At 39.3% G+C, this 24,407-nt stretch overlaps 1 protein-coding gene across 4 annotated transcripts; it reads right to left on the bottom strand.

Moving 5' to 3' along the window:
• Positions 1-22: 22 nt before the first annotated feature.
• sfrp2l (secreted frizzled-related protein 2 like) lies at positions 23-24,407 on the bottom strand. Of its 4 annotated transcripts, none has more exons than XM_088345788.1 (6): positions 24,304-24,407; positions 24,093-24,175; positions 21,990-22,357; positions 8,744-9,366; positions 3,376-3,456; positions 23-3,289 (listed from the first exon to the last, which is right to left on the bottom strand). In XM_088345788.1, the coding sequence occupies exons 2-6, from the start codon at positions 24,141-24,143 to the stop codon at positions 2,904-2,906; spliced, it is 1,509 nt and encodes a 502-aa protein (XP_088201914.1). In that variant the 5' UTR covers positions 24,144-24,175; positions 24,304-24,407; the 3' UTR covers positions 23-2,903. The 4 variants fall into 4 exon arrangements, with proteins under 4 accessions (XP_088201914.1, XP_088201915.1, XP_088201913.1 ...); XM_088345789.1 differs by having other exon boundaries at positions 24,248-24,379; XM_088345787.1 differs by having other exon boundaries at positions 24,259-24,368.

Raw genomic sequence — 24,407 nt, 5'->3', positions numbered from 1 at the left:
ATTGAGCAACAGTTTCTGTAAATCAGATGAGAATGTATTATATTTATTATATTAAAAATAAACACACACAACAGAACAAAGATTATTATGTGATTGTCGTAATCATGTGTATATCAACAACTCTGTACAGGTCCGACTAATATGTCTCTAAAAAGCAATGTTGGTTCAAAAATTCTAGCCTGGCTCCTAGTGACCTATTAATGGTCCATTTTGGGGTTATTGGATCTTGACTTACAAATGTCTTTACTTACAAAAGTTTCACGTTACAAAGTATCTGAACAGGAAAATGTTTTCTCTAGTTATGAAGGCGTTTCAAGGATACGAAGTCAAAAATACAGTACAGTACGTGCTGCCAATCGCCATTCCCAGAGTTTTTACTGGCAACCAGGGAATATGTGTGAATCCCGTCATGCTCTTGGTGTTCCCTTCCCACTCTGTAAACAGTCTACTGTATGCTACCGCGACGAAGAGCTATCATCCACAACGGGCCCCTCGAAAAACATGCAAAGAAGTGGACTAGGGGAAAAGAAGAGGAAGAGAAATAATAGAAAGGTGTGAAAAGAAACACGGCCAAGCAGGAGGAGTTCAGAGACAACAAGGAGGAGGATGCACCCATCATTCCATCAACCCAAATTAAATAAACATTTAGGCGAAATTCTATGAGGTCCCAGAATTTGTGGAAAGGAATCACCCAGAAAATGTTAACAGGTCGAGATATCGCTCATTATGATGACATCTACCTAGAACATTTCCGACAGATTGTCAAGAGCCGGCAAAAGCAGACGTCATTTGATCAGTTTTTAAAAAAAAAAACGCAGGGAAAAAAACACTGCTGAGGACCAATAAACAAAGAGGCCAGTTAAATTGTAAATTAATATTTTTATTATTATTATTCTCTGTTTTCACATAATGTGCCTCTTGTTTTATGTTTATTGTGCGGTAATCTTATTTTAATATGAATATGTTTCATGTTCTGATGCTCTTTTATGATATATAAAATTTTTAAATCATACTTTTGAGGGGCTGGGAATGGATTAGTGCATTTACATTCAAAAGGTGTCTCCACTTTCAGGTTACCAAGTTACTCCAAGAACAAATTGTACCACTGTAATTATGTTTGCCCTCATTTGGCTTATATAAATACAGAATAAGTCTGACAATTATGTGAGTCCATGTAAATGAACGCACAAAATCAAACTGTCACAGAGTGTAAAGCATTCGAAATGTGGGAAATGTTAAACACTGTAAAACCTGCCGGGTCAACAACTCTTCCAAAACAAAGTTAACCCCTGTACCAGTTAACATTTTTAGGTAATAAGGGACCATTGTAGTTGCTGCCAAATGGAATTTTTGAACAACTTGTTATTACTTTATTGTTGATATTAACTGTGTATTGGAGGGGTCTCAAACAGGTGCCCTCACCATAATTAGATAGCTTAATTTTCGTGCAACCATCTCAAGTCTGATATGGCTGCTACCAAGGTGCTCATTCGATAGTCAGCGCTCAAAATTTACACGCTAATATTTGAGATCGATGTAAGTCTACCCTGCAATATAATTGGTTAGCTACTTCCTAGTTTGACCCACTTCAATGCTTACACATCACAGACGATAAGTTTCAACAATTTATCTGATATGATTAAACATTTTTTTCTCCGACTGATCGCAAAACATTTCATTCAAATTCGGAACAAGGGGCTGCTACAGTGTGGAAGGAGATAGTCACTGCTGTTAAACTGAACCTTAATAATAATAATAATTTCCTTGTATTGTCATTCTGTGTAACAATGTACACAGAACGAAATGTCGATTGCACCTGACCCGTTGTAGTGAGCCGATGCAGCCGCAGCCAACAGAGGGCGCCGCCGACCACTTTTTAAGTCTTAGGAATGACTCGGCCGGGGCGCGAACCACCGACCTCCCAGTCTCAAAGCGGGCGCCTTACCATCTAGGCTACTGATAGGGCTCTACGTTTACCCCAGATATAATCGATATCACAATGTGACTGCGTTTTTTATTTAAGGATTAATGTGTTTTTTTCTGCCTTTGTCATTTGAGTGATGGAGTGTTTGGCCAACCAGAATTGTCACAGTTAAGGTTTTAACGGCGTCAGCCAATTAGAGGCAAATTTTTACTAGCCAATAAAGGTGAAGCAATGTTTGTAAGCAGTTTCCTATGCCACACATCCACTTATGAGCCTCGTGTGTGTAGACAGCAACCCTAACAAAGCTACCCAGAAGAGGACGCTGTTTTCTCAAGGTTAAAATATGTCAATATCTAACTACTCACAAAAATAGCACAAAAAAATGCACTTTTTTATTTATTGAAAATCGCATCAAAATTTAAATATTGGTCTGAAAAATTGTTAAAAAAATCCCCCCAAAATTGTGCCTGTTATACTACATTATATTATTATATGACATTGGATGCATCTTTCAGTGAGTTTCTTCCTTTGAATATTTGATGTGGCCCAACCTCACTCAAACCCTAGTTCAGGAGGCCTTCAAGTAAATTGAGTTTGAGACTCCTGGTGTATTTTTTGTTGATATCCTTTGAACATCCATTGCAGCCTGGTCATCCTGCAAGGGAAATTACCACATGTTCAAACCCTTCTCAAGATTTCTTAGTTTTTTTTTTTTTAGATTTTCCTAGCCCTCATGTAGGTTTTAGATCGGGGGACTGTCTGATGGTGGTCTGTGCAGCCCTTTGAAACTCTATTTGATTAAGGGCTATACAAATAAATGTGACTTGACCATTTATTAAGAAAAGTGGTTAAAATGTAGAGGCATTGTACCTATCACGTTTAGTTAACATACGCGTATGTGTGATTCAGTCAGTTATTCAGATGTTTGCAATCAGGACATGTAACAAAGAAATAGCTAGTAAGTTAAATATCAAAAAGACTACAGCTCAGGGCAGGGTTGTTTCATAAGTCCCCTGATGAACTTTTTTAGATCTTTGTCGCCTCTCGTCCAGCGCACCAGCCGAGTCAACACTAGCCTTCCCTCCTCAGCCCGAGCCAAGGACAAATACCATCCGTCCTGGACTCCCGTCCCCTTTTTGTCCGTGACCTCCTTCGAAGAAAGTTCTTTTTTGTTTGTTGAATCCAGGCCGGGACACGCACAAGTGGCTCCTTCCTGGAGCCACAGAGCATTGTGGGTCATGGCGCCTCCTATCCCCGACCTCTCAGCACCTCCCCCAGCCCACCTCAGGATGCGACTTCGGGCCAAAGGCACCAGCTGAAGATCTCCTCCCACTGTTGACACACTGCCCAGACGCATCTTGAGCGCTATGGACGGGAAAAAAAGATTTCATTTTGGTTATGGTCTGTTTTAAAGACATCCTGTTATAGCATCATATCATCTCTTTTCTCACCATATGGACTTTGACAAAAGTTGTCCTGGATGTCAGTCTCTCCCTCAGCTGCCAGACTGCAGGCATCACAAATGACACTTCCTGGGTATTGAAAAGAGACATTAGGCCTGAAGAGGTGTAACTGTAATAGCGAGAAAAATATAAACCTACGAGGTATGGCTTCGCCATTTATCAATTACAAAGCTGGAATACTTGGCGTAAAACGAGTTTTTTTTTTATTGACATGTAATGTCTTAATAAAAAAGGTTCAAGGAAATTGTAGTATGCACAACACGGATTGGAATCAACACAATGACTTTTCGTTTGGCAGGCCCAATTAAGCCTAAATAGCAGCATGTAACCTGTAGTTTACCCACCCTTGCTCTAGGGCGAAAGAGCTTCGGGCACTCTGCCAAGAACAACGGCGCGAGTGTCGTGGCATGACTTGTAAAATTTCCTCGTAGTGTCAGTAACATGAAAGATGTTTTATCTCTAACATTTGTTAATACACAAATTCATCGTATATGCTTCTGTCGTTGCATACGTCACATAGGTCTGCTTTGCATGGCGGCTTTCATGAACTGAGCTTTTTAAAAAAAATCCTTTTACAAAGCAACTGAAGGGCCACAAATAAACTAAACAAATTACTGCTAGCAAAAACGTTAGTGTAGACCCCAATCTGTCCTTCCAAACACACATTAAGAATATTACTGAACAGCTTTTTTTCCCATCTTCTCAACATTGCTAAAATTCACCCCATGCTGTCCCAGTCTGATGCGGAGATTCTAATTTATGTGTTTGTTATCTCCCGTCTGGATTACTGTAACGTACTACTCTCCGGTCTCCCAGAGTCCAAAATCAAGAGCCTGCAGCTGGTACAAAATGCTGCAGCGAGGCTTTTAACTAAGACAAGAAAGTTTGATCATATTACCCCAATTTTAGCTAACCTGCAATGGCTTCCTGTTAGCTTAGTATGTGATTTAAAGGTTCTGTTGGTAGTATACAAAGTTATGCATCCCTCTTATTTTTCAGATTTAATTTCCCCCTATGTTCCGGACCGGAGCCTTCGCTCCGAAAACGCTGGTTCCTCAGGTTTGAGAGCGTTCTCCATTTGGGCCCCCGTGCTGTGGAATGCTCTGCCCTCTGAGATTCGATCTGCAACTTCAGTGGAACTGTTTGAATCTAGACTTAAAGCCACTTATATTATATATATTATGAATGACCTATATTTCATGTTGACAAAATATGTGTATTGTTTGTTAATTATTTTTAATTTCTAATGCTGTGGTTTTTGATCTTTTTCCTTGCCCTCATTTAGGTTTTAGATCAGGGGATCATGCAATAATAGTCTGTGGTTTGCAATAGTCTGTAGTGTGTGCTGCAAATATTATAATTGGAAAGGAATATTCACAAACTACTGTATATGCCAGTCTTTCCCTATTTGCCTTTTTATTATTATCATATTTATTTATTACTCTTAACTATTTCTGGGAGATTGATACTGGATTGACTACAATTTTCCAAGATGGTTTGGACATATGAAAAGAATGAATGAAGGCTGTTTGACTAAAATAGTTTTTTTGTGCTAAGGTGGTGAGGAATGGAATGAGAGGGAGACCAATATGGTGGGATGGATGGGGTGAAACCTGCTTTGGATGTGAGGTCAATTAATTTAATGCATGCTAGACTTCGTGCTAGGGAGGGATGTGAATGGCAAAGGATAGTTAAGAATGACTGATATCGATGCATTTGATGCGTAGGTGGTAAACCAATGTATGCTGTCCGGCCTCTCTGATAATGAATGGTTGCATGGCACAGCAACTCATCCCTTGTTGTGCTTTGGGCTTAATATTCTGTGTCATGTTGGGAAGAGCGAAGGAGAATTAATGTTTAGTGAATGGGAGTGTGTTCTTGACTACAGCCACTTCCCACAAATGGGGTATTGGCTTTGGTATATAGATGGATAGATTTATTGCGCATTGACATTTTTTAATTAACTCTTATTTTTTCCATATTATTTTGTGTAGAAAAATACAAATAGACAGCAGTGATTTCTTTTTATGAGAGCTTTTATTGATGCGGCCCTAACTCATCCAGACGTGAGCTCCAGTTGCCCCGGGGAAATTGAGTTAAAGACCCCTGCAGGCAAAAGCTTTGTGGTGTTTTTTATTTTACAAGTGTTTCCCAGCAGACGTTACAACAGATAATACAGTGTGTCTCTAAATTAGTAGGCAGGTGTTAAAATAGGCCCTCAAACAAAAAAGAGGCCCTTTTGGAGAATTTAAAAATAAACTGTGTATTGAGATCAATGGAGACTGAATTGCTGATGAGCTTGTTGTCAAAAATAAGTACACTGAGTTAATTTCATTTTTGTCCAGAATATTAGAGTTTATAGATTTCTAAAGGGAAACTTTGTATTATTTAGTGCCTCCTATTGGTAAAAAAGTATGTATTTGAATAATACGCAAAAAGACATGAAACACCATATAAACGTGCACTCTTTAAACACTTGTAGGTCAGAAATTTTGCATGAATTTTACATAACTTGTAAAATAACCTAGAGGGAGCTGACATGGTTGACCGCATCTTGCTGGGAACCGTTAAAAACTGAAATCTTCATTAAAAGCTGGGCAAAAAAAATAGAAGAAAAGGGTTGTGTTTTGGTCACATTGAGTCTCTGTAGTTTGTGCTCCTTCTTGTGCTTTATAGCTTCACAATTCACACGACACGATTTAGCCAAATCCATCAGACGAATGTTACACAATGTCTGCAACAGTTCTGTACAACGGACCGGTTTAATAATACCGGTAGTAATAGTTGCAAGGCCTGGAGAAGGATGGGCACCCCCAGGCTGTACTTCCCCAAGACACACCATAGGAAGTGGTCCCCTGAAGACCCAGGCAGTAAAGGGATCTGTGACTAGTAACAATAACAACCGTAATAATAAGCCAAAATCCTCTGTGACAACTCCATACCATCATCACACTATTTTTACTCACAGTACCACGTTGTACAATGTTATTTTGGCTGATCTGTTTCACATAATATTCCATAACAAAGTTGTACAACATGCCCCCTAAGGGTAAAATTGTGTGGTGATGAGATAAAACCCAACGCCTTTTGCTGTGAGAGCTATAATCCACATGGCGTAGTGGAGTGTTTTACAACCTTTTTTAGGCCAAGTCACATTTTTAATTTAAAAAAACTGCGGTAAACAACATTCCGGTGTTGTTACATCTTTGATAAAAGTAAATCTGAATGAAAGACAGCTTTCTCTAGATGGCAAAGGCTAACAAATTGAAAATTTTCTCATGACACAGTACTGTACCACAATTAAATACTGTGCCACTGGTGTGCTGCAGCACACTGGTTAAAAAAACACTAGCCTAGTGGTTAGGATTCAGCTATCTCACTGCTGCAAAATTGGTTTGATTCCATCTGCAACAGAAATAAGCGTGAGCCCAACTAGAAAACCTGAACCCAAAATTCGGGCCGGCTCTAAAATATCAATAATCAGTTCGGGTTCAGGCCAGGCAACTCTCTCGCTGATTTTTTGTTTTTTTAAATTACCCACTCATCATTGTTCTTAGTTTATTTTTCTTTTTGGCTGATCCGCGCGATGGATTCCGTCCCCTTTTGCACAAAAATTTTAATCAGTTGGGCATTGTAAACACATACTTGAGCAAATATTCTACCTTCGACTTTTTAAGGACACCTTTAATAAGGGGAGCAATCATTAAAAAGGGAACTAGGTCAATCACAGTTTGGTTTGGTCGTGTCAATCAGAAAGAATTGTCAAAAATGGAATCAGAGGTGAGGACGGTACTGGCCTTCTGTCCCTGCATAGTATCTATATCGAACGTATGCGAAAACGGACACTAAAAATTATGGATTATCCCAGTCATCCTGCTCACAGGCACTTTGATTACCTGCCGTCAGGTCGCTGTCTTCGCTCCATTAGGAGCAAGACTACACGTCTTAAAGAGAGTTTTTACCCTTGCGCTATTCGCATGTTCAACGAGAAATTATTAGGTATTATGTATAGTATTATTATGCAACGACGTTCCTCTGACCTATTCTACTTTACTCTTGTTATTTACATATTTTATTTTTAAACTATTCTATTTAATTACCTTGTATTATACACTATAATATATATTTTTACCCTATTATTTTCATTCTTTTACATCATTATTGAGAGTTCGCGTGTCAAATGATTCCTTGTATATAACATGTTTATGGTTTATACTGGCTGAATAAACAAATACAATACAATACAATTGATTGACAGGTATGCGAGTATATTTGTTCAATTGTAACTAGTTACTTTCAGAGTAACACTGCTACTTTGGGGTGTCAGTAATCTGGAGGGTGACTAAATGATTGATTAAATCGACAATAGACAGTGCAACATATACCATTGCAGAATATCTGAGTTTAATATTTTCCTTCTTGTATACATATATGTTTTTATTTTGTATCTGGTTTTAAACTTGTTTTGCAAACACTGGACACCAGAGTTAGAAATTTAATTTAATGATAATGGAAACAATCTCATACCTGTCAACCTGTACGTTTTTGCCGTACAAAGTATGTTTATTATGCATTTTAAGACGTGTACGACGTATGAGAAAATCTGTACGGAAAAACGCAAATTTGTTAATTACGGGTACCATCCGGTATACACCGACTATCACGAAACCGCAAATCAATCAAGTCAAACGAGTTCGCCACGGAAGGCTCTATCGCAGTATCGTTTTTTTCGTTGCAAACGAAGCGAGCTGTTTGATGTAGTGAAAGGAAGTCCGTCTCTTTTTAGAGAACCTGCTTTTTCGGCTCAACTCATTAAAGAGAGCTGGCTCTCAAACGGCTCGCTTGCTTTGATGCATTATATTACGAATAATTACGTTGTATAAAGAAGTTGAGAAAAAAAGGGAGTATAAAAGGAGAAAATGAAAAAAGACAGGTTTTAATCAGTATATTACCAAGAATAATTAAATGCATAAAATGAATTAAAAATTTGAATAAGAAAATGTCTTATTTTACTTAATCATATTTGCATGTATTTTTTCTTCTACAGTGAACGCCCAAGATTTTTTTATAATAAACCTCATTCATGTCGAGCAACTTAGAATCTCACAACAAAATGTCAATTAACAATATATATGATATAACGAAACACATGTATATATAACATAAATAAACACCTTTGAAAAAATGTGGTGTAAGATTATTTTGTTAGGGAAAATACGACAGTTTGTAAGGGCATGGAGCCGTGGAGGTTGACAGGTATGCAATCTGGAATCTAGAAATGAAGTAACAAGTAACAGTAACTCAAATTTGTTTTTCAGTAAGGCGCCCAACACCATAGATAACATAGCACACAAACCCTTGAGCGCCTCTTCCTCGGTGATCTCCTCAATGGTCCTCCCATCCTGCTCCTCGCTGGGGGGGATGCACAGTTGAGTCCCGCGCGGAAAGCGACTGCAGTTGAACATTTCGGGCCAGGGGAAACCGAAAGCGCTCATGACGGGGAGGCAGTGATCGCGCACGGCCTCACATAAACTCCTGCACGGGCTAACAGCGCCACCGTAGTCCGCCACGCAAACAGGAGCGAACAAGGAACACAAGAACTTCTTGGTGTCCTTGTGGCACAGCTTGGAGACGAGCGGAAGCCAAGCTGCGGATTGTTGCTGGGCCTCCCGGAGGGTGTCGTGTCCCAGCAGGTTGGGCAGCCTCATGTGCCGGTAGCCGATCCCGGTGCATAAAGTCAGGCTGCTCGGGATGGGCTTGCACACCGAGCGGACCGAAGAGCTGAAGCCGAGCGACTGCGGTCCCAGGTACTGAGACGCCGCACAAATCCCGAACGTCATAACGAAAAAGAGTGCTCTCATGGTGGGGTTTGGTTTTCGTCCCACTCCGCTGCCAACTAAGGTAAGTTTCGCCGCGCAGGGGGTTGTGTCCTTTAGTAGTGGGTCGTTCGCGTACGAAACGTCCCTGTGAGCCAGCTCTCTGAAAAGGGAGTGACGACAGCCGGTGTTATGCCGAGAAATGCGAGATTTGCACCCCCTAGCAACTATAACCACTTTTACCTCGTTTTAGCTCACTTTTATATCACTTTTTGTAATGGCGAGCATATAACGAAAACCACTTCGTCTTGCATGTGTTGGGAATGTAATACAACTTAAACATTGCGTCTTTGTATTTGTTGTAAATGTAATCGAACGGTAATGCACACCGTATATAAATCACTTTTGAGCAGGTAACAGGTTTATTTTGCCCTTTTCTACTCAAATCACTCGTATTGAAATTGTTATGCACTCTATCATAAAGCTCATTTCAGCATAATAAGCTTAATGGTAGAGTGCATAACAGTTCTCAAAAGTGATTTATATACGGTGTGCATTACCGTTCGATTACATTCACAACAAATACAAAGACGGAATAGTTTAAGTTGTATTACATTGCCAACAAATGCAAGACGAAGTGGTTTTGGTCATATGTACGCCATTACACTCCCAGAAATTGATATAAAAGTGAGATAAAACGAGGTAAAAGTGGTTATAGTAGCTAGGAAATGCAAATCTCGGCAGGGATGCATTTCTCGGCATATCACCGGTACCTCCCTATCAACCAGGTGGCGGCTCCTCCGTTTCTTTCTTTCCTCTCTGCCATTCTCTCCATTTCTCTATCTTTCTTTCTCTTTCTCTTTTTTTCTCTCCAGTTGCTCTTTCTGCTTTTATAACTCTGTCTTTCTCTTGCCATTTCTATCTTGCTATTTTGATATTTTCTCTCATTCTCTCACTTTATCTATTTTTTTTTCCGCACCTTATCGCTCTCCCTTTCCTATTGTATTTTTCCCTCTTTCCCCATCTTTCTCCATCTACCTTGCTGTCTCTATTCCTCTCTTGCTCTCTCTCAATCTCTCGCTCACGCCTTCTCTTGCTCTAGCTTACTCTTTCTTTCCCTCTTGTTCACTCCCTTCCTCTATCGCTCTTTTCTTTTTTCAGTCTCTTTTTCTCTTTTCTCACCCTTCCTTTCTTTTTTCGGTCTTTCTTTTTTGTCTTCTTTCTTTCCTTCTTTCTTTTTTTTCCTTATTCTTCTTACCTCTTTCTCTCCTCTCACTCTTTCTCTCAATTTCGCTCTTTCTCTCTGTATCTTTCCTCACATCCTTCTCTCTGTCACCCTTTCTCTCTCAATCTCTAATCTTGGTCTTTATTTCTATTTCCCTTTTTTCCTTTCTCTGTCTTTTTCATTCTTTTCAAAGAAAAAGAGAGAAAGACAGAGAAAGTGACAATGAGAGGAGGAGAGGTTGAGACAAAGCGAGAGGCAAAGAGGTAAAGAAAGACAGAAAATAGAAAAAAGAGAAAAAAGCAAGAGAAATAGAAACAAGAGAGTGAGAAAGGGGAGAGTGAAAGAGAGAGAGACAGAGAGAGAGAGAAAAAGGGAGAAAGAGACAGAGACAGAGAAAGAGCATTTTAAAGGGAGCAAACAACACATCACTAGTCTGCAGTCAGGCTGTCTCGTGCAAGCTGATGCATTCACTGCAATCACATGACTTGCATGGAAAAATGGGTATTTGCGTGAATTCCTGTTGCAAATATCATTGCACAATCTCTTACTTTTTTTGCAGTATTGCTAAAGTCAAATACTTATTCTATTATGCAACGAATGTAAACATTGCATCGCTTATCACCATTTGGAGATTAGAAAGTAAGTTGCAGTCTAGTACTATTCAATTAGAGGCCAGGGGGGCAAATGGGCCCAGCATGTGGTCCAGACAAGTTAAATTAAGTGCATTCAAAAGATGCAGAGGGCATTCACGAGTTCCCACAGTGTTTGACACTGAACGCAACACTCCTTATAGCCGGGCTGCAGTCTTCCAGCTTTGCCAAGGTTGTGTACATATTTTCTTATTTTGGCTTAACTCGGCCTTAAAATCGGATGCATAAAAACAGGTTAAATTTTGCGCGACTCAAATACTGTGGTAATTTAATCTGTAGAACAGGGGTCTCAAATTAAATTAACCCGGGGACAGCCGAACTGGGGTCTGAGGGAGGTTCAGACATTCGATTTCCAAAGGCAAAAACTCACCGAAAGTTACATGTCAGAAACATCCAATGTCCTTTAAGCTTCAGTTCAACAGCTTCAGCTCTATCTCCTTCCACACCCCAGTAACCCCCTCGTTCTGCATTTCAACTTGAATAGAATACTTTGCAGTCAGTTTGCAATGAATGGTTAAATTTAGCTAACAGATCAGCTAAATTGTTGAAACCTATTATCAGTGATGTGTAGCCTACTGTATGCGCTGCTGTGGGTCAAACCAAGAAGTAGCTAGCCTATTATATTGCAGGGCGGGCACACATCGATCTCCAACATTAGCGTTTAAATATTGTATGCTGCCTGACTAATTAGCACAGAGGTAGCATCAGTATCAAACTCACGCAGGTCCCACTAAGATTAAGTTTTCATATTATGGCAGGTACCCCCAGTAGGTTACTCAACTAAGACCCTATTTATAAAAACATGTTTATTTTGATCAGGCAGTCGACTACACCCTCGATAGGACCAGTACAGCATCTAAATGTAAGAAAACAAGTTTTTGTTAGTTGTGATGATGATCTTAAAAGTGCCTAAGAACAATAAAAAATAATGTGACACTATTTGATAAAAGGAATTTTGCAGGGTAGATGCAGTAAAGTACAGTGGTACCTCTACTTACAAATTCAATTTGTTTTGCGAGTAACCTGAAAATTTCATAAGTAGAGACGAATTTTGTATGTAAATGCGCTAATCTGTTCCAAGCCCCGCAAAAGCACGGTATGATATTTTCTTAATTAATCATAAAACAGCATCAAAACATTAAACAAATACATGTTACAATTAGATTACCACACAAACATAAAACGAGAGGCCTATAATGTAAAAAAAACAACAACCAAAGAATATAGGAAATGATAAAAATATTAATTTACCTTTTTGCCTCGCGTCTCTTGAAAAACTGATCCAATGATGTCTGCTTTTGTCGGAATTTGACCATCTGTCAAAAATGCTCGAGGCACACTTAGTGCTACCACTTTTGCTGGGTGATTCCTTTCCACGAATTCTGAGACTTCATGATATAATGCTAAAATGTCTTTAGTCTGGGCTGATTGAATGATGGCTGCTATGTGTGCAGAGATCCGGCCACCCCTACCGCTCATCCAATGAAATCCACCCACTCCTACCGCTCACCCAATCAAATTACTTTGTGGGCTTGGCTGGTGTTGTTTTGTGTTTACAGTTTGTCCTGTGGGCTTTTATAATAAAATGTCTCAACAGGGAACATACATTATTTAGTGAGCTTTCATATAAAGACTTACATGTTTTACAGCCAAAACGCTGTGGGTTGGAGTAAACCCGGACTGTAAACTGTCGTAAATATTGTCCCCTTAATATAGAAAACAGAACTACATGTGGTCTTGTTTCGGCTATGCATGTACCGAACTCAACTTGAAGATCAACAGAATAGTAACGCTACAGAGAATGTCTGCACTGGTGGCACATTACCTTTAAGCCATTGGTTCCAGACCCTTATTGTATGAGTACAGCATGCTCTAGTCTACTCTGTCATTGTATACTCACCCTGAGGGTAGTTTTTAAATCCTTTCATGTTAGTGTTGGTAGTCACTACGTGTGCACCAACAAGCCTTATCCTGCCCTTCTACAGCGACTCTTATTTGATTTTCCTACAAACGTTAAAAACAGGTAGCATAACCAAAAAAAGATGCGGATGAATACGTGTGACCTCAGATGATAGATCCTGCCCTTGTAAGGGACATCGGAGTCGTTGGTGGCTGAAGTAAAGGTAGATGATTTATGATCATCAAGTCTAGAACTATTAAATTGAAAAACAGTTTCTACCCTAAGGCAATAATCACCCTCAACGCTGCTAAATGAAACACTGGTTACCATCTTTAGACGGGAATGTGCGATAATGACAAGGGATGATTCAGTTGTTCATTTATTTTTATACTATTACTCTTAACTTATTATTTTAAAATGTGATATTTTATCTTGTAACGTTCTTGCACTATCACAATGGCACTTTTCAATTTTGTTGTCCATTTGTTTCAGGGACAATAAATTCTGTTCTATTCTATTCTGTACTATTTGTATTGTATTCTATTCTATTTGTATTCTGTTCTATTTGTATTTTATTCTATTCTATTCTATTCGAATATGTTTGTTATGTTTTAATATATTCTATTCAAATATATTCTATTCCATCCATCCATTATCTGCACCACTTATCCTCAGTAGGGTCGCGGGGGTGCTGGAGCCCATCCCAGCCATCTTTGGGCAGTGGGCAAGGGACACCCTCAACTGGTTGCCAGCACACAGGGACAGACAATTCACTCGCTCATTCACACCTAGGGACAATTTGGACCGGGCAATTAACCTGACATGCATGTTTCTGGAATGTGGGAGGAAACCGGAGTACCCGGAGGAAACCCACGCAAGCACGGGGAGAACATGTAAACTCTGCACAGGAAGGTTGGTAGCTGGATTTGAACCCATGACCTCAGAACTGTGCCGCACACGCGCTAACCACCGCACCGCCGTATTTTACTTTATTCCATTCTAGTCTCTTCTTAACCTTTCTGTTGTCCTAATTTTGGATATACAACACATGTATCACATTGTCTTTGGGTGAAACTGACCCTATCTATCTACCTTGGTCATATCCCTCAAGAGGGGTGACTGACAGCAAGACAAACTGTTAGGTTCATGTCCCCAACATTTTTAATAAAACGCTCTGCAATATAGGACAAAGAGAATCGGTTCTTTATAATTAGTTACTTTATTAATCATCATATTGAGAGCCGCCGACATTCTGTTGTTAGACATCTTTTCGCTCGCTCTGCCCTGCTTGCTGCGCTCTGGCTCGGCTCGGCTCTGGCTCTGGCTCTGAGGATCTCCTCGAAAAACCTCCCTTCTAATATTCAGTTTTTGCCTTTGCTACGTAGAGTTGATTAGTCTTCTTTCGAAGGTCTGCTTTCCATCCAATGATGACAGGTGACCTTGGTCCTGGGAAACTCCTTTTTCCCAGGCTCTTTGGTGAAAAACAATCTTGAGTTATGGCATGAAGAGGTCATAGGTCAGGGTACATCCGTTGGTATGTGAGAACAAAACACAGTCTGTAAAAACACAACTCATGGCCTTGGAGAATGATTTACAGGCTGAGAACTCTTCAAAATGGCTGAGAACACATATAACATTTTAAATATCAACTGTAGGATAAATATAATTATACAATCCTAACATTTCCCTCCTGTTTATCCAACTGGTGATATTAATACTTCATTCAACTGTCACTTTGCATTACGATTTTCAACAGAGAAATCATGAATAAAACAACAGAGGTTGTCGTCATAATGACCAGGATCTGAGTAAATATAAGGAAAAATGCAGAGACAGGCAATCATCATCAACATTTGTGTCATTACTATTTTCACCATGTCATTTTTATGGTTAAGACAGCTGTATATGCGTTAAAATGAGCATTCTACTTGTAGATCTGCAATTCCTCCTAATACTTCCAGAGTTGTGGACAATCTTCACTGGTTTGAGATGACTGCAAACTATAATTACAGCCCCCTTTGTAGCCAGACTACCTCTGAAAGTTTGTTGAGGAACTACAACTCTACAGCAAGTACCACAATGCTATTACAATGACGCAAATGAGAACGGTTACGGCATATGCTAAGATAGAAATAGTTATTTTAGTCGTATTTAATTACTTTCTGTGTCAAATGAACCCATATGCTTCGTTCCGCAATCTTTACTGCTGTGCCTGTGGTTAACAACACCTGGTAGGGCTCTTCCCACTTAGGTGAATGCCAGTTTTTCTTCTTTCTGCTTTTTATCAAGACCCAATCTCCTGGTTCAACTAACTGGCTTTCCTATTCTTTCGGGAGAATAGATTAGGACATCATTGGCGGCTTTGATGCCGTTTTTCATGAGCATGGCCACCGTTAGGCACCCCGACGCCTCCTGGCGTGATGATGTGTTGCTTGTAGATGAGGTGACACCATCCAGTTGTCCACATTGGACTGCACCTCTTTTCGGATGTGGCAAGCTAACTTCTTCCATGAGATAGCAGCCTCCCCAGAGTCCTGACCGCTGCCCTTGGGAAGAAAAGTTAAGTTTGAAGCTCCCTGGGCTGACAGAAGTCCGTCATCTGTTCAGCAGGGGTCACCATCTCCTGTATGGATGAAAAAAGCTAAAGAAAAGTTAAGTTTGACGCTCCCTGGACTGACAGAACTCCGTCATCTGATCAGCAGGGAAAAGCTATAGAGGGAAAAAAGAACAGACTTAAAAATATATATTTTTTTAATAGTTTATTCTATGCCTTCTTTCCCCCCTGTTGAGACTTCCATGGCTCAAAACAAATTAAAAAAAAAACAAAACAATAAATTCATTTATAGATTTGTATATTTTCTTAAGTTGTCTTTATATTTATTATACGTGAAAATCAAAATCCCCACTATAAGTTGCCCTATCAATTTTGAGCATTCTATCCCAAAACTCCAACTCGAAGATAAACAATTTATTTTTTAAATTGTTAGTTCTAAATCTCAAATTTTGCTTTTTCACTAAATTCAGTCACTGAATCAGTTTAACCATTATCCTTGTCAGAATCGTTTACCCTGATTTGAGTGTTTTCTCTTTTGCAGATTGATCATATTCGAAAAAAAAATTTTTATGCACTTTTTATTTGCATTTTCTTTTGATTTTCAATGTGCTATTTTGCTGCTGGTCATTCCCCTCGAGGCAAATGACCAGGATAGATTGTTAAATTAACAATTTAGCAAAAAATCGTTTTTATTGTTATGATTCACTCTTTGTTTTACCTTTTGTAAAAATCATAACCTATATATTATCTTTTCAGTAAGTAAATTTGTTCAAAATAACAGTATTTTGCAAAGAAAGCAGGTAATTCACGCTCAAAGTGAATGATTTTGCCAAAAATCAAAAATACCATCCAAAAATGTTCTCAATGTGGGCGATAATCTAATGGTGAATGGTTATTTTAATTGATTTTTCTAAATCAATTTGACAAACATTATAATTTTGTTATATTACAACATTTCTTTTGTGTAATATTTTTTCTATCCGTCCAAATTTCGTAATTTGAATCTCAAAAAAGTTATATGGAGAGCTTATTCAGAAGACAATTTTTCATCAATTGCAGACATAACTAGGTTTTAACTTATATTTTACTGAATGTCTCAAAATTTCCCCCCTGAGTTAAAACCCAAGTTCACTATCTATGAATACGAGTGAAATAAGACAGCATTTATAAATTTGCAAGATTAATTAAACAATCTTCCTCAGTACATTTACACTTTGTATTAACAAGACTCTATATAACTTCAAGCAGACGTATTCTTGAATGTTGTTGTCTTTCAGTCTTTGATTTGCTTATTCCACATTACATTCACCATTTGAATGTTGCTTTTGGCCCATCAAAAATACTTTTTCAAAATGTGTCCATGTCAAACACAAAATGACTTTATTGACTTTTCTGTCAATTCCACTGGCAACGACTGCAGGAATCTCCTGTTAGCTGTCTGAAAAGCAGCTGGGATGTGCCCCATCACCCCCTTGATTTCGTTGTTGATGAGCGCAGCTGGGATGTGCTCCAACACTCCCTTGGCCTCGCTGTTGATAAGCGGCGCAGATAATGGATGACTGATGTCTTTGTCTCTTTCAGCAAATCTCTGTCCATGACTTCTTTTTTACATGTCCTTTAGAGAGTGCACCCACTTTCAAAAAGAAAGGAAAGAGTCTTTTTGTGGAATTCACTGGCACTTAAGAGTCCCGTTAATTTATGTGCTTTTCATACTGGGATTTTTAGTAAATTAACCGGATTATTCAAATTTTTCTCAATTTAAGTACTAGTAGACATTATCTTAGTTTAATTAATTTCTATCCATTTATTTCCCATGCAATTATTTTTTAAATTAGCATGATATGTCTCGAAATCAATTAATCCGTTATTTTCATTTCTTATGAACCTCTTCAAGATTGTTCAATCTATTTCTCATTGTCTTCTAAAAATTCTCTTCCATAGAAACCGTTTCCTTTTAACTTAACCAAACCATAAGTCAGTATTTGTTACACATTTGTTTATCACTTGTCAATCGTAACACTCATTCTAAAAAAATTCAGTGTGTAATCAATTGTCCTCCCAATTGTCCTTTGGGCTAAACTTGTCAAAATTCCAAACCCACACACTATCTAAACATCAAAATTCTCAAAAGATCTAAAAAATCTCTAAAAATGCCAAATCTAACTTAATGTCATAACTTTTCTTATTTTATTTTCTTCTCTCTGTAATCATAATCAATCTTTTGTTATTGATTCAATATACAGCAATACATACCCGTCACTCATGAACCATCTTGTTAAGTGTATTTATTTTGTTTATTCATATCTTTTATTCTGCGCAACAATCTTTGCTTCTACGCATTAGTCTATGTTCTATGCAGCCCTTCGAGATCCCTTGTGATCAAGGCTATACAGATCAACATGATCTGGTCCGACTATTAATACGTTTCTTTCCTGTTTAAAAGGAAAACAAATTCATTCAGTGACTGAAATAGCTTCATCTACGTTATTAATTATTACTAGTCTCGAATTTTCTTTTCTGTAATACGAGAACAACTAAGGAAATAATCTTTTTACGTCTTACGCCTCTTTTGAATTTGTCCATTTACGAACAAGAAGATTGACACTAAAATAATGGACGGTTTTTAGTCATCTTCATTGCTTTAATCGTCCTTGCTTTATTAAGAGCAAAACTACACGTCTTAAAGTTATTACCCTTTGCTATTCGCATTTTCAACGAAAAATGATTAGTTGTTTACTCAAATATCCTTTCTTTTTAAACTATTCTGTATAATTATCTTGTATTATACACTCAGTGTTTTCATTTTCCCACTTACCTGTCCTAGACGCATCATTTATGCTGGGTACGCAACCTTTTTTTTTTTTTTTTTTTTTTTTCTTTAAATTTTCATTATCATTTAGTTTACTCTTTAACAAAGATTTAACGCATTTTTGAATTTGCTGTACGAGTTTTTATTTTCCTGCACGCCGATCTTAGCTAATGAGATCTCGTCGCTTCGAGATTACGTCATTGTTGTTGGTAATTCTTGTCGAGCGAAGGTCAGTCTTTTTATTAGACAAACGGCTTTTTTCCTTGTTCAATTCATCGAAGAGAGCTTGCTTTCAAACGGCTCATTTGTTTTGATGATTGATATCACGAATTATGTTGTACTAAGATGTTAAAGAAAAGTACAGTAAGTAGAAAAATGGAAAAAGACAAACCTGTTATTCGCAATTACCATCAACAAATGCAGAAAATAAATTAATAATTCGATGATCAAAACTGAATGAATACGCAGATATCTACTATATTTGTTTGTTTGTTTGTACATGATTCAAATTGAATCTTTTCTTCCGGCGCCGTCACGAATGGCAGCCACTCCAGCAGCCCCCGTGTTATTTTCGATTGTTCTCGATTGTTCTCAGCTCAGGGATGCTGCTGGAAATGTGAATTTCCCTTCGGGGATGAACAAAGTATCTATCTATCTATCTATCTATCTATATTTGTCACCGATTTATAAGTTCGATCTTTGTATCACTAAATTTCAGGGGTTCTGCCAAGATCTATAAATCTTTTAGCAAGCTAGTACACGGAATTCAAAATTCCTATCATATTATCATTATTGATAGTTCAGTTTAAAAAAAATCATATATATCAGGGTGTCCCCTGCCCACTGCCTGATGATTGCTGGGATGGGCTCCAGCACCCCCGCGACCCTACTGTTTTGTTCTCACATATCCGTTGGTATGTGAGAACAAAACACAGTCTGTAAAAACACAACTCATGGCCTTGGAGAATGATTTACAGGCTGAGAACTCTTCAAAATGGCTGAGAACACATATAACATTTTAAATATCAACTGTAGGATAAATATAATTATACAATCCTAACACAAACGCATACAATAACAAAGAAAATTAAAAGGGAAAAAATTGCAAAAAACACACACAAACATTTTTGGACCATGGCCAACCCAAATGCCCAAACACCCAAACAAGTTAGGCACCTCAGCACCTAAGTTGGTCATGCTTTCATCTCTCCAGATGAAACGGGACACAAGAAAGCGGCCATGTCATTTGGGTCAGGGTGACACAACACACTCTTTTGTTCAACAGCATGGCCCGACAGCTTTCACTGGTTTACCCTTGCCGCATCATGTAGGTGCCCTGCCTATCCCTTAGGACGCGTCCAAAAATCCCACTATCCTTTTACAACACCTCTCCACTCGTTCCTATCACCAACAACTGACCCTAAAAATATAAATTTGCAACCTTTGTCTGACGTGATCAAAGGGACAGTGTGAGATATTTGACCCCTTGATGTCCCTGTAATGTGGAGTGAAACCAAAAAGGAGTGCTACAAAGAACAAAAAAGAAAACAAACTACAGAGACTCAAAGTGACCAAAAACACACCATTTTACTTTTGTGTTTTTGCCCAGACTTTTGACGTTTTAAGCTTGACAATTCCCTCTACATATTTTTTCGATCAAATCAAGTTTTTTTTGCCACTTGAAGATGTTAAATAATGCACATCGTCCCTTTTCAACAAAATGTGCCAAACTCACTGCCCGTAGGCCAATTGTGGTCTGGTTCCACATTCTCTGTGGCCCGAGAGACAATGCTGTAAGAAACAGCCCTCCAGTTAAGGTGCACGTTTTATTTCCATTACTCTACTGTTGCGGCCCCCTTAAGAATGTTGTTTTTCCTACCATGTTAAGCACTAAATTTGATAATATGCATTAAAAATCTAAAAATCCAATACGGCTAGCTCATAAAGTCCTTTTTTCCTACGTGAAATTTGATAAACATCCATCCATCCATTATCTGCACCGCTTATCCTCAGTAGGATCCCGGGGGTGCTGGAGCTCATCCCAGCTATCTTCGGGGAGTGGGCAGGAGACACCCTGAAATGGTTGCCAGCCAGTCGCAGGACACACAGAGACAGAAAACCATCCACTCGCCCATTTATAACTAGGGACAATTTGAACCGGCCAATTAACCTGACATGCATGTTTTTGGAATGCGGGAGGAAACCGGAGTGCCCAGAGGAAACCTACGCAAGCACGGGGAGAAGATGCAAACTCCACACAGGAAGGTTCGATCTCATGACCTCAGAACTGTGCCGCACACACGCTAACCACTGCGCTTCCGTGCTGCCCTATTTGATGAACATCTCTCATCTCTCATTAGCCGTACCGCTTATCCTCATTAGGGTCGCGGGAGGGCTGGAGCCCATCCCAGCCATCTCCAGGCAGTGGGCAGGGGACACCCTGAACTGGTTGCCAGCCAATCGCAGGGCACACAGGGACAGACAACTCATTCGCTCATTCACACCTAGGGACAATTTGGACCGGCCAATTCACCTGAAATGCATGTTTTTGGAACGTGGGAGGAAACCGGAGTGCCCGGAGGAAACCCACGCAAGCACGGGGAGAACATACAAACTCCGCACAGGAAGTCTGGAGCTGGATTTGAACCCACGACAGGTTCCCATGACATGAACTGTGCCGCACACACGCTAACCACTGCGCTTCCGTGCTGCCCTATTTGATGAACATATCCATACATAAAAATGATTACATGAGATTAAAAAAAATCGCAAATACAAGAACCACCATTTAAATGTTTGCCTTGAGCTCAATACTTACCATACTTCCTGAAAAAAAAAATACTTCAACATTTTTGTTTTTTAAAGGAGGGGTGTGTCATTTTAGGTGTCCTTAAAAAAAGTGAAGGTTAAATATTTCTCTATTCAGTAAGTGTTTGGCCGGTCCAAATTGTCCCTAGGTGCGAATGAGCGAGTGAGTTGTCTGTCCTTGTGTGCCCTGCGATTGGCTGGCAACCAGTTCAGGGTGTCCCCTGCCCACTGCCCGATGATTGCTGGGATGGACTCCAGCACCCCCGCGACCCTACTGAGGATAAGCGGTGCAGCTAATGAGATGAGTATGTGTTAACAAGGACCAACTAAGTTCAAAGAGCCTTTATCTTTTATTATCCACTGCACCTGTGCGCTTCTTATCTTACTTTTAGCAAAGCTGTTTGGGGCGGAACAAAATTTGGTAGAAAGAATAGGAGGTCGAGGAGTGCTTTAGACTCACGTCATGCTAGTCTCCATGTTTATTTTTTATTTTATTGTTGGATTAGCACAAAAATGGATGAAAGAAAAGGCCTGCTTCAGGTAGAGTCCAAATGCCAACTCTAACCCATGATGAAAAAGAAGAGTTTATTCGATCTGCACGTACTTGCACGCACATCATGAACAAGCTGATTATGGCTGTAATGATGACAAAAGCCCGGAGATGGCTGCTGCGAGTGAAAAAGCTAAAAATTACGCACAGCTACTTCTTTTGTATTTTATTTTCCATTTTGTATTCAATAAATCGATATAAAAAGTTTTTCGTTCGGTGTGCCAGTTTAAAAGGTCAGCATGTGACCAGAGGGGATGTATTTTGCCCACCCCCAGCTTAGCTAACCTTACTTCTTTGGTCCATTTGTAGAACATTGAGGGGTATTGTCTGAAAATCTAGCAGCTCTTTTTCGTCTTCGCCGACTGATCCTTTCCTTCATTCGCTTTCTCAACCACTTCAGTTGGGGGCCCGAAAGAGGTTTCTTGCCTGCCGTGTGAATTGGGGCCCTCTTCAAGATTTGCTTGTCTTGACCTTCTGCAATGCCGCAGGTCCAGTTTTCAGATGAAGACGAGGAGGATGACAAGGAAGACGACAGGGATGAAGAGGAGAGAGAGGAGGAGGTGCTAGAAGATTTTGGGGCAGTGGGGAGCGTGGAACCGGGGTTGGCCCCAGGGTTAGGGACCCCCTGAATGGGGAAGTTGGCTGTGTGGGTATCATCCTGAAAAGACAACAACCGTCAAATTACCATGTTTTCCGCCCTATAAGGTGCACCGGGTTATAAGGCGCACCTCCAAAAATAGTCTTTGGTCAGATATTTTTCATACAGAAAAGCTATTGAGCTTATTAGTGCAATGGGTGATCAGACGACAAGTGAAGCTGACAAAAATCGCAAAACATTTTATGCAACAGGGTTCGAACCCAGATCACGGCAGTGATAGTGCCGCCACCTAATCATTGGACCACCAGTGATGCACATGACACATGGAAAGGTATTAGATTTTATCTCATTATCACATTACTTTTACGGTGCTAGAAACACTTGTATGCATAATCCATTTTTTTCTGCATTCTGATAGGTTAAACCGGGACTTGGCAACCAACATTTTTAAAATGGGGTTATTGCTCAGCTGAAAATGTTCATGTACCGTATTTTCTGCACTATAAGGCGCACCCCCCAAAAATAGGTTTTTGTCACATACTTTCCATACATAAGGCGCACCGGACTATAAGGAACTACAGTGGGAACGTCAACAAAACAGTCAGATAGTTCAGTCAAACTAATTAACTCCTTCACATTCCAACAGCTTGCAAAGAAGCGAATACGTGTCTCAGACACGTACGGACACATGCGTACGGACACGGTGTCTTTACAATGTCACCAATCCCTCAAATGCGTCATTTCAAACATCATTAGGAAGGTTAAACTCTTGGGGTTCAAGAAATGCCAACCATTTCTCAATTTCTATTTTCTTTTTTGCTGGCAACTGTTTGGACAGCAAAGTAAGAATTTCATTGTGTGTGGAAACGTGGTTCTTTCCTGTGCATAGGACAATAAACACTTTAAATTGAATTAAATTGAATTTAAGAATAGACTCATCACAGAAACATCAAGATCAGTCTGAAACAAGATACTGGGAAATATATAAAGCTCAACAAAGTCGTCTTACAGCCATCACTTTCAATAATAACACACAACCATGGTCCCGTTACATGTGAGTGTAGTAAATCCAACCGTATAAAATATTTACACACTCCAAAACACGCAATAATGCCCACAAATAAAAGAAAAAATCCGCGGAGAAGCATCTGCATCGATGGACATTGCTTGTTGCTAGATATCTGTTCAGCCTAATTATTGCTGTTCAAAAATACGGACTGGTAAAAAAAAATCTCCAGGCTGTTTAGCAACCTCACTTGCGATTCACATCTTTTACGACCAATTGCAGGCTTTGTTTTTCCCCGCTTTAGCCTAAGCGAAAAAGCTAAAATGGACCTGCCTCCTTTACATCCGAATAACTTTAGCCAATAGTGACAGATTCAAACGATGATTGACACATTGGTTAGGAAATGAAACACCGGCATGCACCACAGATTACTTCTTCTATGGGGGAAAATCGAGTCGGCGGCTGCTTACCTTAGTTGCGAGACCTTGCCATTCAATTTTGATCTATATATAAGACGCACGGTCAGCTTTTGAAAAAATTAAAGGCTTTCAGGTGCACCTTAAAGTGCGGAAAATACGATTAGTTAAGCTTTGCCACGTTCACACACACTAAAAAATGTAAAAGTAATGCAAATGTCTATGGCACTGAGTGAATTACAGGAACTACAGCTTCAAAAAGAACTCCAGTATAAGAATTTTGAATATAAACAAAGCAACCATGTGTCTTATGATTTCTGAGCTTTGTTTTGTTCAAATTCAAGACTTTTCCACTGCAAGAATGACGTCTTACCTCCGTCTTCTCTGGTGTAACAGCAGCAATTTGTGAAACCTTTGGAGGCATGTCACCACATTTAAATTTGACGTTATGAAAATCTGCGAATTGCACCGGGTAAATTAACAGAAACTACAGCTGCAAAAAGAACTTATATATAGAATTTAGAATACAAATTAATCACGTGTCTTGTGGTCAAGATTTTTCCACTGCAAGAATGCCATTTTACCTCGGTCTTCTCTGGTGGAATAGCCGCAAATTGGGAAGCCTTTGTCGGCATGTCAGTGATGTCACCAAATTCAAAATGCAGATAACACTGACATCAGCTTGTGC

The sequence above is a fragment of the Urocampus carinirostris genome, chromosome 10 (genome assembly GCF_059441175.1).
Source record: "Urocampus carinirostris isolate Australia breed hairy pipefish chromosome 10, RoL_Ucar_1.0, whole genome shotgun sequence".
Taxonomy (NCBI): domain Eukaryota; kingdom Metazoa; phylum Chordata; class Actinopteri; order Syngnathiformes; family Syngnathidae; genus Urocampus; species Urocampus carinirostris.
The sequence above is the reverse complement of the archived record's forward strand: the minus strand, read 5'-3'. Positions and strand labels throughout refer to the sequence as shown.

What these genes read in the sequence shown, in the direction of transcription:
- sfrp2l (XM_088345787.1), bottom strand. Translation starts at nt 24,298, where the DNA reads ATGGCATTCTTGCAGTGGAAAAATCTTGACCACAAGACAC. An exon ending in CGAGGAAGAGGCGCTCAAGG is followed by an intron (nt 3,457 to 8,743) that starts GTTTGTGTGCTA and finishes TTCAATACCCAG; the next exon opens with GAAGTGTCATTTGTGATGCC. An exon ending in CTTTTGTCAAAGTCCATATG is followed by an intron (nt 3,290 to 3,375) that starts GTGAGAAAAGAG and finishes TCCCGTCCATAG; the next exon opens with CGCTCAAGATGCGTCTGGGC.